This window comes from Schistocerca nitens, chromosome 7 (genome assembly GCF_023898315.1).
Source record: "Schistocerca nitens isolate TAMUIC-IGC-003100 chromosome 7, iqSchNite1.1, whole genome shotgun sequence".
Taxonomy (NCBI): Eukaryota; Metazoa; Arthropoda; class Insecta; order Orthoptera; family Acrididae; genus Schistocerca; species Schistocerca nitens.
The window spans coordinates 262,815,331-262,827,967 of NC_064620.1; the positions used below are offsets into that span (position 1 = coordinate 262,815,331).

At 42.9% G+C, this 12,637-nt stretch overlaps 1 protein-coding gene across 1 annotated transcript in view; it reads left to right on the forward strand.

The window, feature by feature from the left end:
• The window catches only part of LOC126195568 (carbonic anhydrase 1-like), a 197,267-nt gene that overhangs the window by 119,241 nt on the left and 65,389 nt on the right, over positions 1-12,637 (forward strand). The window contains exon 4 of the mRNA XM_049934192.1: positions 5,566-5,800. Coding sequence (XP_049790149.1) covers positions 5,566-5,800 — 235 coding nt within the window. The remainder of the gene's footprint in view (positions 1-5,565; positions 5,801-12,637) is intronic.

The window sequence follows — 12,637 nt, forward strand, 5'->3', positions numbered from 1 at the left end:
GTATGAATACATTCTTCTCCATTGGTCTATGGTAGATGTGTAATTTTGTTCCGTAATTTCACTTAAGGCTCTTACATCCCCAGACGCTTTTTGGTCTATCTGTCATTGAAGGGCGATTGATAAAGCAAAGCTACATGTGTGTGATGAGGCTGGAGAGTCCCCATTAATTATGTGACTACGTGGAGACTGTTCTTTCGAACAGCCATTCATGGACTTCATGTTCCCAAACAACGATGAAATTTTTATGGATGACAGTGCGCTATGTCAGATCATTCTGGACAGTTCGAGCTAATCATTTGACCACCCAGATCGTCCGACATGAATCCCATCGAACATATATGGGACATAATCAAGAGTTCAGTTCATGTAGAAAATTCTGCAACGGCAACACTTTCGCAATTGCGAGCGGCTATACAGACAGCATGGTTCAGTATTTCAGCAGGGGACTTCCAACGACTTGTTGAGTCCATGACATATCGAGTTGTCGCACTACGCCGGACAAAAGAAGATCCGACATGATATTAGGAAGTATCCCATGAGTTTTGTCATCTCAAAGAGTGGTTCAAATGACCCTGAGCACTATGGGACTTAACATCTGAGGTAATCAGTCCCCTAGAACTTAGAAACAATTAAACCTAACTAACCTAAGAACATTACACACATCCGTGCCCGAGGCAGACTGTAGCGCCTAGAACCGCTCGGCCACTCCGGCCGGCTTTTGTCATCTCAGTGTATGTAAAATTACCCGCAGATTTTAGGGAGAAAATAATTACTTTTCGGACAACCTGCCCTACATGCTGTCTCCAACAGACAAACATACAGTCTTTTGGCGTCAGAAAATGTTTTATTCGTAAGTGATGCTGCTTGTTGTTCACTACTTTACTCTGTGTGTGCTAATGCTTGCAGTGGCTATTACATCTACACCTAAATCCAAATCTACATCCATATCTATACTCTACAAACCACCTTACTGTGCGTGATGCAGGGAACTTCTTGTGTTATTATCTTTTCGCCAACTCTGCGCTGCATTCATGAATGATACGCAAGAAGCACCTCTGTCGATACAACCCCGCATGAGCTCTAATATAGCTGATCTTTTCGTCAAATCATTTAGCTAGATGAATATGGAAATAATTAAACTATTTCCTGACTCTTCTTGCAGCACAAGTTCTAAGAATTTCAGTAGTAATCTTCTCCGTGATGCACATCATCACACTTCTTGCGTCTACTACTAAAGATTGTTGCGCATTTCCGTAACGCACTCTACACGAAACTAAACGGCTCAGTGACGAAACGAAGCCGTTGACTAGACCTTCTCTGTTTTTCTGTGAATACAACTTCAAAGTGCTCTCAGACCGATGAACAAGACTCTGGACTCGGTTGAACAAGAGTTTTTTAAGCCACCTCTTTCGTGATTCGGTTTCGTTATCTTAACATTCTCCCATTGGATCTCTACGTCTTGCCCGCATCTCGTGGTCGTGCGGTAGCGTTCTCGCTTCCCACGCCCGGGTTCCCGGGTTCGATTCCTGGCGGGGTCAGGGATTTTCTCTGCCTCGTGATGGCTGGGTGTTGTGTGCTGTCCTTAGGTTAGTTAGGTTTAAGTAGTTCTAAGTTCTAGGGGACTGATGACCATAGATGTTAAGTCCTATAGTGCTCAGAGCCATTTGAACCATTTGAACCATCTCTACGTCTTATGAGTTTTTCCTACTATCTGTTTCAAATTGTCATTCCAATTTTAGTCGCCACGAATGGTTACGCCTATAGGCTACATTTATTTACGTTTAGGATCAAGTTCCAATCCTTACACCAATCAACGATTTTCTGCAGTTTGCTACAGCTTCTTCCCGCTACTGTCTTCCAACAGGCAAGAGCATCTTCCACAAGCAGTCTTACTGAGCATCCATCGTTACTCACTAGATCGTTGATACCATCCAACGTTACTCACTAGATTGTTGATACATATTGAAAACAATAACGTCTCTGTTACAACCCTTTGGGGTTCCCGTGAAGTTAGCTCCAAATCTGTCGATTACGTCAATTATGGATGATGTCTTCTATCTCAAAGGGAGTATATCCGTGGATATCCGCAGTAATTGCTGCCTTATGGATAAAAGCGAGCGCATTTGCAGGTATCTGTGGGTTATTTGCGGGTATCCAGAACGGTTTTGAAATTTGTTGTAAGGTCTTATGGGATCAAACTGCTGAGGTCATCGGTTCCTAAGGCTACACACTCTTTATTTAACTTAAACTAACTTACACCATAGACAACACACACACACATGCCCGAGCGAGGACTGGAACCTCCGACTTGGGGAGACGCACGATCCGTGAAAAGACGCCCTAGATCGCGCGCCTACCCCGTGCGGCCCGGAATAATTTCTCTGTACTTAAAAATTAAAGGACAATACCAAGTTTATTATATGTTTTTGGTAAAACTGCGTTACGTGCGGCCAGTAAACAAAATTACATCAGTCGGCTCCACACGTCTGTTGTAATGTTACCTGAAAACGTCAAGGCTATGAGGACTCTTGTAATATTTGCTGGGTCCAGATAAAGCGGAAGCCTGTTTCGCCTGACGATGGCCGCTTTAGCAGTCGGCGATCACGTGAGGCACATGTGGCAGATCACAAGGCTCCACCGTGCCGGCACATTTTGATTGTTCATAAGAGGCGACAGCACTCCACAGTATCCCCGGCCATTTGATTGTTCACCACCAGACGTCTACTTTGCTAAAGAAGCATGAATTGCTGCAAGACATTTCACTGGAGTTTCCAACAGCTTCTTTTTATTATTTCTGATTGTGGAGTACCACTTCGAATGTTTGACTGTGCGGCGTCCTGGAAAAGGCTTTGTCTGTTGTTAACATCCGCTGGGACTAAATATGGCGACATGTTCTTCCTGGTTTTTCACGTTTTTAAATGCGCATTCTATTTCCATCCGACAATCAGCTGCCTTAAATCGAATTCATGTTACATTTTCCGTAATGGAATTCAGTTATGCAATTTTGGAAAGCCACTACAGCGTGATAACTAGCATTACCTATTTTTGCAATTATCTTTGTATAATCTCACCGCTGTTTGTGAATCACATAGGCCATAAATAATGTTCTGTATGAAAGCTGTGAATGTGTCAACGTTTTTATTAGTATATTGAGAACTATACGATACAGTGCTTGCGACAGAGAGAAGAGTAACACGTAGACACAATTTCGAAATATCGTATTGATGTAAGTACACTGGAGCGCCAAAGAAATTGGTATATGCATGTGTATTCAAATACAGAGATATCTAACCAGGCAGAATACGGCGCTGCGGTCGGCAACGCCTATATGAGACAACAAATATCTGGCGCAGTTGTTAGATCGATTACTGCAGCTACGATGGCAGGTTATCAAAAGGTAAGGGAGTTTGAACGTGGTGTTATAGTCGGTGCACAAGCGATGGAACATAGCATCTCTAAGGTAGCGATATACTGGGGACTTTTGTCGTACGACCATTTTGCGAGTGAACCGTGAATATTAGGAATCCGGTAAAACATCAAATCTCCGACATCGCTGAGGCTGGAAAAAGATCCTGCAAAAACGGGAACAACGACGACCGAAGAGAATCGTTCCATGTGATGACCGAGTGCAGCCCTTCTGCAAATTGTTGCAGATTTCAATGCTGTGCCATTAACAAGTGTCAAAGTGCGAACTATTCAACGAAACATTATCGATATGGTAACAGTGTACCCTTGAAGACTGCACAACACGAAGCTTTACGCGTCGCCTGGGTCCGTCAACACTGGCATTGCACTGTTGACGACTGGAAACATGTTGCCTGGTCGGACGAGTCTCGTTTCAAATTGTACCGAGCGGATGGACGTGTTCGGGTACGAAGGCATACTCACAAATCCATGGACATTGCATTTCAGCAGGGGACTGTTCAAGCTGCTGGAGGCTCTGTGATGGTGTGGAGCGTGTGCAGTTTGGGTGATATGGGAACCCTGACCTGTGTAGATACGACTCTGATAAGTGACACGTACTTAAGCATCATGTCTCATCACCTACATCCATTCACGTCCATTATGCATTCTGACGGACTTGGGCAATTCCAGCAGGACAAAGCGACACCCTACACGTCCAGAATTGCTACAGAGTGGCTCCAGGAATACTCTCCTGAGTTTAAACGTTTCCGCTGGCAACCAGAGTCCCAGACATGAACATTTTTGAGCATAATTGGGATGTCTTGCAACGTGCTGTTCACAAGAGATCTCCACACCCTAGTACTCTTACGGATTTAAGGACCGTCCTGCAGGATTCATGGTGTCGTTTGCCTCCAACATTACTTCTGACATTAGTCGAGTCCATGCCATGTCATGTTGTGGCACTTCTGCGTGTTCGCGAGGGGCCCTGCACGATGTTAGGCAGGTGTACCAGTTATCTTTTTTCTTTTTTTTTTTGGCTCTTTGGCGTGTGATAAACCAACTTTGCTACTAACGTTTAACAATTTGCAAAATAGGACAACTTGTGACACGACTACATTTGACTTCTTATTGCCTGCGAAAATGTTCCATGGAAATATTCGCAAAACCTGCTTCTGTAGATAACACAGTATGTTATTATCTGCTGTCTGTATCAGGAAAGCCGGCCGGAGTGGCCGAGTGGTTCTAGGAGCTAGTCTGGAACCGCGCGACCGCTACGGTCGCAGGTTCGATAAATGGTTCAAATGGCTCTGAGCACTATGGGACTTAACATCTATGGTCATCAGTCCCCTAGAACTTAGAACTACTTAAACCTAACTAACCTAAGGACAGCACACAACACCCAGTCATCACGAGGCAGAGAAAATCCCTGACCCCGCCAGGAATCGAACCCGGGAACCCGGGCGTGGGAAGCGAGAACGCTACCGCACGACCACGAGCTGCGGACCGCAGGTTCGAATCCAGCCGCGGACACGGATGTGTGTGATGTCCGTAGGTTAGTTAGGTTTAAGTAGTCCTAGGTTCTAGGGGACTGATGAACGCAACAGTTGAGTCCCATAGTGCTCAGAGCCATTTGAAGCATTTTTTTTTTTTGTATCAAGAAAATAGCAGTAAATGTTGTATTAAAATACGGTTCTCTAAATTGCGAGACCATGCGCAAAATGGTAGAAATCAGATACGAAATTTCTTCTGATCAGATTGTTTTCTACGTAAGTAAGAAATAAATACGTTTCGTGTCACTATCATATGAAAAAAAAATTTAATGAGGTACAACACTACTGTCGTTGAAGGACGTTCACCATTAATCCGCATCACGTTCGAGTACAGACCTCAGCAGACGAAAATTCAGGCAGGTAAAGGCCTTTTCTCAGAGAAGTGGTGGTTTATAGGGCTTCACAAAACTATAATACCTCCGAATGCGGATCCGGATAAGTAACTTGATGATGCGCATAATGGAATTGCTGATGCGAATATCATTTTTCTTATCTTCGCGGACGTCTATGGTTCCATCCTATGGTTGTCATTGTTATAGGAAAACAGCACCAGAATCTAAGCCTTTTTCCAGTAACAAGTGGAACTAGAGCCGTGCCTTGTGTTGTGCAGGCGGTCATGGAGGACAACCCGTACCTGGACCCGGTGGTGCAGGCGCTGCACCAGGTGAGGCGGCCCGGCTGCTGCACGCACCTGCTGCCCTTCCCGCTGGACTGGCTGTCGCCGCCGATGGAGCAGTCTTACCTCTCGTACTGCGGCTCGCTCACCAGACCGCCCTGCAGTGAGGGCGTCCTCTGGATCCTCCGCCCGCACCCGCTCACCATCTCCAGTCGGCAGGTACCTACCTGTAAAAGTTGTATTTACACGGGACGAGTCTCTCATCGTGAAGCACTCCAGGTCTGGTCTTCAATGGGGCTGGTGCGAAAAGGAGCTTGGACACGAAACGCAAAGTGCCGCTCAACGTAATTTACGACTGCTTCGCCCTCCAGCCTTGGTTGCTGGCGCGCTAATCACGAAGTTACTGGGTTACAGCATACAGGGTGGCGCACGAAATGTGTTACCATTTTGTTTTTGGATATAAACTTTATTATCAATACAATCTGAAAAGACATATAAAACAATGAACAGCCGTCCATGGAGATTTGTTCTAACTCAGCACATGCTCAATATGTCCACCATTTCGTTTCCTAACTTCCTTCAAACGAACAGTGAAGTTAGTGATTACCCTACGGCACATATCGTACGTCGTAATTTCACTGCAAGCTTGAAGAATAAGTCTTCTGAGCTCCATTAAATCACCTGGACGTTTCGGGAATTTTTTTTTTCTTTTAGGTACCCCCAAAGGAAAAAGTCACATGGATTGAGGTCTGGACTATTTGGGGGGGGGGGGGGGGGCAATTTTGTCCGTCATTGAAGCGACCTGGAAACCTGAGTGAAATGATCCGCATGTCGAAATGCTCGTGTAAAATCTTCAACACAGTGTTAGCAGTATGTGGCCTTGCTCCATCTTGCATGAACCACTGCGTGTCGAAGGGCAAGACAGTAGCAAGAAGCTGTGGAATGAAGCTATTGCGAAGCATGCTCAAATAACGCTCGCTGTTCACAGTTTCTTCAAAGAAAAAGGGTCCAATAAGTCAGTGACTGGAAATTGCTGCCACGTTGTAATCCTCGGAGCATAATGTTCTCGTTCATGAAGCACTTGTGGGTTTTCAGTGGCCCAAAAGCGTAATTTTTTTTTTGTTAACCACACCGTCTAAATGAAAATACGCCTCGTCTGAAAACCAAGCGTTGTTGAGAGTTTCTTCCCTATCCTCTGCCCACTGAGCAAACAGTAGTCTCTGCTGCTTGTGTTCTTCAGTGAGCTTCTGTGCACTGGTCATCTTGTATGGGTACATATGGAAGTCACTTTTAAGAATGCGTTGAACGGGGCGTCTGGATATTCCCAGTTGCACTGCTGCCTTTCTACACGATTTCCCGGGACTTCTCTGTATTGCAACTAGTACCACTTCAATATTCTCCAGCGAACAAACAGGCTTAGGCCGAGGTCGCTTCGCTTCCGATACTGTTCCTTCCTGTATTAATTTATCGTACAACCTGTGGATGGTCTTCTTCCAAGGGACCCATCGTGTGTTAAACTGTTGTCAAAAACGCCTCTGAGTCACAACAAGGCTTTACGTTTCATGAAAAAGTAACACAATTGCCGATCGTTGCTGTGTCGTCAGTCTTCCATTGTCAGCCATTGCTGCTTACTAGTCTCTTAGCGGCAGTATCGTGTATTACACGTCTTTCGTAACTCATTTGTTATTCCAAGCTCTGCTGGTACTGCTGCAGAGATCGCAGCGGGATATCGAATCGGCGTCGTAAATTGTGAAAGAAACAATTGCTAACACATTTCGTGCACCACCCTGTAAGTTGGCTGCGTTTTGCCGTAATTTTAATAAACACAGCAGATACACGTAACAGAGACTTCAGTCATCAATGTTGTATTCTCATTCGCTATTTACAACAGTCTTCCAACGCTACGGTGACTTGTCGATTCTGCGACTGTAGAAACCACATGCTTTTGAGGCGAAGAACTCGTCCAGTCATATCGGATCGTCCGGAAAGGAAGTTTCTCGGAGGATCTTTGACAGAGAGTGTAAAAGACGAAAATCTGAGGATACAAGATGAGACACATAATGTGGGTACGAAATTACTTTCCAGTCCAACTCGTGTACAATGTTTTGATCAATCTAACAGATTACTGGTGGTAGTTATCATGATGTAGAATAGTTTCACGCAGTCTTCCTGTTCGCAGTTCTTGGAATGCGTCAGTAAAATGTCTCAGCTGTTCACAATAAACGTCAGCAAAGATAGCTGTACTTCGGGGAATCAGTTCGTTGAACACCACAACGTAGCTGTTCCAGTAGACGCATAACACGCGTAACATTATCTTTTGAAGATGCGAGCGGGTTTTTCTATGGGGGGGTGCTGCGTTATTTGGGCTCAGCCAATCTTTCCTTTTCCATATGTTCTACATCTACATCGATACTCTGCAAATCACAATTAAGTGCCTGGCAGAGGCTCCATCGAACCACCTTCACAGTTTTCTATTATTCCAATCTCGTTTAGAGCTCGGACAGAACGAACACCTATATCATTCCGTACGAGCTCTGATTTCCCTTATTTTATCATGGTGATCGTTTCTCCATATATAATTGGTTGTCAACAAAATATTTTCGCATTTGGAGGAGAAAGTTGATGAGAAGATTCCGTCGCAAGGAAAAACGCCTTTCTTTTATTGACGTCCAGCCCAAATCCTGTATCATTTCAGTGACACTATCACTCATTTTGGGCGATAATAAAACACGCGCCACTCTTCTATCAAGTTTTTCGATGTACTCCGTCAGTCCTATCTGGTAAGGATCCCACACTGCACAGCATTATTCTAAAAGCAGGTGGAAAAGAGCATAAAAACACAATTTCTCGTTACCTGTTACTATACAGCATAGGAATAGTCGGTGTTGTTTATGAGGCAATTGACGATGAGCAAGCAAACATTCACATATGGCTAAGCGCAGATATTTTAGATTTTAGCTTAGAGAATGCGGTAGCCGTACACTTGATTTTTAACCTTCCCCATTCCATGCAAGTATCGTACGATGACGGAAGGATCACAGATTATCACATCTACCAGTTCTGGAGTGCAGTGAAGTGGAACATTGTGGATTAATGCGTTTAAGCGATCTTCATCAAACCCCGAAAGTCTTCCTGAACATGGAGAGTCACTAGTGACAAAACGAACCTCCTTAATACGAAAAAAAGATTTTTTTGCCTTGCTCTGTTCACTGGCATTATCTCTTTCCCCACTCGGCACTCCATTTTCTATGCTTCGCAGCTCCACTCACTCTGTCCACGTGACAAAATTGCTACATGAAAACTTAAGGAGGGACGTAACGGAAAATGTAAATATTTATTTAAAAAATCATTGCAGCCATATTTATTAATGTACAAATCAAAACTATTGCATGTGTAAATCAAAAGAGCTGTGTTTTAACGGAAAATTTAATAAAATACGCAGGATTACTATTTTGCCAAAAATTTTAATTTTTAATTTTTTATTGTCTTTTTTTATAAGAACCATGACTCAAATTCTAATCTTGCAATTAACTTGAAAATTTTATTGTAGTGTCCTGAGAAGGTTATCTAACTACTGATCTCCAGTTATTAATTTATGGTACAAATTGTATCATTAACAGAGTTTTTTATTTTGCACATCCAAAATTAATTTTTTTTCTACATACAATCATCGAAAAATGAAAATGTAATTGCAGGAACTCGTATTTTTTAGTTCCAGGGAGATAGCAGCACGTTGCGAACAGTTCCTGAAAATTTCATAGCATTAGCGCATATACTTTTTGATAAAAGCCTTCTGATAACGTAAAAAATGTGAAACAGGGAATATGAGGTTCATAGGATTTCTTCTCATACTTCTACATGTAATAAGCGTACCTCAATTTTAAAATCCTCCATACTGTTACTCCTCATCCTCCAGGTTTTTCTTCTCTCCTCTTGGAATCTGCCTGACCTGTATTTGCAGTTAAGACACTGGTCTGTTAGCTTTCTTAATCCTGCTCTCGTCGATGGGGTAAAATGCTTTTGTTGTAAACAAACCAGGATCTATACCAACCTTAATTGTGCCATTATTTCCGTTATTTTAACAGAAAAGTGGATCATAGATACCTATTTTGAGTACTTCAAGTCCACAGAATGTCCTTTTAGGGCATCTACTCCAAATTAAATGACTGAGGCTTTCATTTGCATTTTGTGTCTTTCCGTGAAGACACTTCCTCAATAGATCAGGATTTGTAAGTATTCCTGAATGTCAGCTTAAATGCATTCATTACAGGTTTTGAGGTTCTGATAATGAGCGTTTATGTGAATACGTCTCATTTTGTTGTTGAACTTACGAAAATCGGCTTTCGGACACAGATTGTGCATTGGTGTTTGGTCAGTGGATAGTTTGTGAGAAAACATTGTCGACACAGCCTGCCTCATTCCCTCTAAATCATGTGTGTTTTCCCTGATATCTCTCCCACAAAATAACTGAAGAGAATTAATTTCTTTCAGAGTAAGCCTGCCTTTTCTTCGTAGTGGTTTTCCATCCTCAAGTACTTCACCTTTCTTCTCTTTCAGCAAGCGATGAAGCCTATCACCAAGCCTCTTTTGGATGTGTCCAACACATTCCAACTTTTCTATTGTTGTATTGTACGGAGTCTTATCTTCTACAGCTTTGAACGGAGAAGAGTCCCCATCACCAAGGTATTTAGTATATCTGACACCGTACTCTTCCTCAGATCTGGAGGACATCGTCACAACTGGAGCAGCCTCCATGCCCCCACTTCAGCCACTATAATTTTTTTAGCATGCTGGTGCATTCTTTTCTTGCCAGTTTCTCACTGCCTTCGTTGTTCGTCATTTTCCTTTTTGCACACTGTTGGCAGTATTTGGACATAATTTCTACATCTAAAACTTTACCTGAGTCAATACCAATAACAGACTCAACTCCATACAGAGATGTGTGACCCTTTCTCATTCAGGTGCCATTACAGACACACACAGGCCAGTAAAATTAGTAGGAGATTCATTGTCATGAACATCTACCCCAGGATATATTTCTTTCCGGTTTATTTCCACCAATTTCTCCGCTGCTTCCTTCATATAAACTTTGGTAGTATCGCATACTGCATCATGAAATTATTTATTTATTTTTTCAAGACCTCGCACAAGGTGGAATCATGTTAAGAAAACCTCATATTAAATTACCTCCCACATTAAACTACCTCCTTCCCTTCCCTGTCCAAGGCATCTCAGAGCCACATGCCTAATAACCTAAAATTGCTTTCATAGGTACCAATGTTGGTTTTTTGGAGGAGGATAATGAAAAGTCATAGCCGAACGAATTACAAATTAATTTAAAATCACAAGCTATTCCCACTCTTCTTTCTTCAACAACAACCACGCATTCCGTACCTTTAAGGCTGACAAATGAACATGAAAACTCTATAGCCTGACAGAGAAGCTCTAAATCAATAAGTCTGAATCCAGTGGAATCCATATCAACATCATTCACTCACCTGTACAATTTTCCTGTCCCAAGTTTCGATGCTAAAGCTGAGAGCTTATGTTCTGCATTTCGAGCTGCTTCCTAGTTTTTGTTGGTAAACCGATTTCCATGAAACCTCCAATTCCTTAACACAGTTTTTCCACCACCCATTACGCACAAATCTTGACTCCCACGTAAAGGATTGCGAATTCAATCTTCGACCTATAATATGTGTTAGTGTTGTCAAAACGTAAACAAACCACGTGCAAGAAAGTTTTCAGGCAAAGATATAGATGTCAGCCAGAAATATAGATGTCAGCCAAAGATATCGAAAGAAAATAGCCTTCACACTCATAAAATTTCCGCTGAAGCAAGCAGTTTCCCAAACGTCGGGAAAGGTGGGAGTGGCCTCCAGTGCAGAGTTAATCAGTTTAACAATTTAAAGGCATTTCTAAAGCTGCAATCACGATAAAATGCGTACACGACATAGATTAAACTGTGTATATCAAGAAAATAATGTTTCTGACAAATCGATTTTTTGGATCAAAATCCATTACATCCATCTTAAATAGCAACAATGAACTACAAATAAAAATGACAGTCGATAAATAAACCCTTAGCAACCGGAATACCAACATGAAAAACGAAAACGCTAAAAAATGATGCACAAACGTAATAGTACACGAAAATCGACGCGATAGATCTAATAGTGATCGTTTAAGACGAAGCCGGCAGGTGTGGCCGTGCGGTTCTAGGCGCTTCAGTCTGGTACCGCGTGACCGCTACGGTCGCAGGTTCGAATCCTGCCCCGGGCACGGATGTGTGTGATGTCCTTAGGTTAGTTGGGTTTAAGTAGTTCTAGGTTCTAGGGGACTGATGACCTAAGATTTTAAGTCCCATAGTGCTCAGAGCCATTTGAACCATTATTGTTTAAGACAAGAGGCGAAATCTGCGAAGAAAGTTCCGGTCACGTTGATAGACAGAGCAACAATTTGTTATGTATATTTAAAACTTTGCTCTGGCATTCTTTGTAAGTCCTTTACACAGGAATGACACGTCTAATCTCTCCAAGTACAGGTGGTGGGCATAACTGGGGTAACACCACAACCACGATATATTATGAAGCGTAATACGATGCAGGAATACCAATGTCATTCAAACCTGCTTCCAGTGGTCACGGAATTCATAATTATAGATCCTGTATGGTTATCAGTGAAATATTGTGCCATTCTTCCTACAAAATACTGGGAAGTTAATGTTGTGATTATGGAAGTGGATAGAAATCCATCACCCTTCTCTCCAAAGCAGACCACAAAGGCTGAATAATATTGAGGTCTGATGACTTCGGTGGTCAGAGGAGAAGCGACAGTTCGTCCTCGTGTTCAAAAAACAGGTCTCGGACGTTGGACGATGCGAGCTGTATGACCAGGGGCCCTGTCATCCTGGAACATAGCCCCATCTTGGCAGCAAGCAATCTATATTGTAGACTTGGGACGTCGTGAGACAGACATAAGCTCTGCCAGAATTGGCAGACTTTCTTCCATTGCCCTTTAGTCCACGTTTCATGGCTTCGATACTCTGGTACAGAGCGCTGCGGGT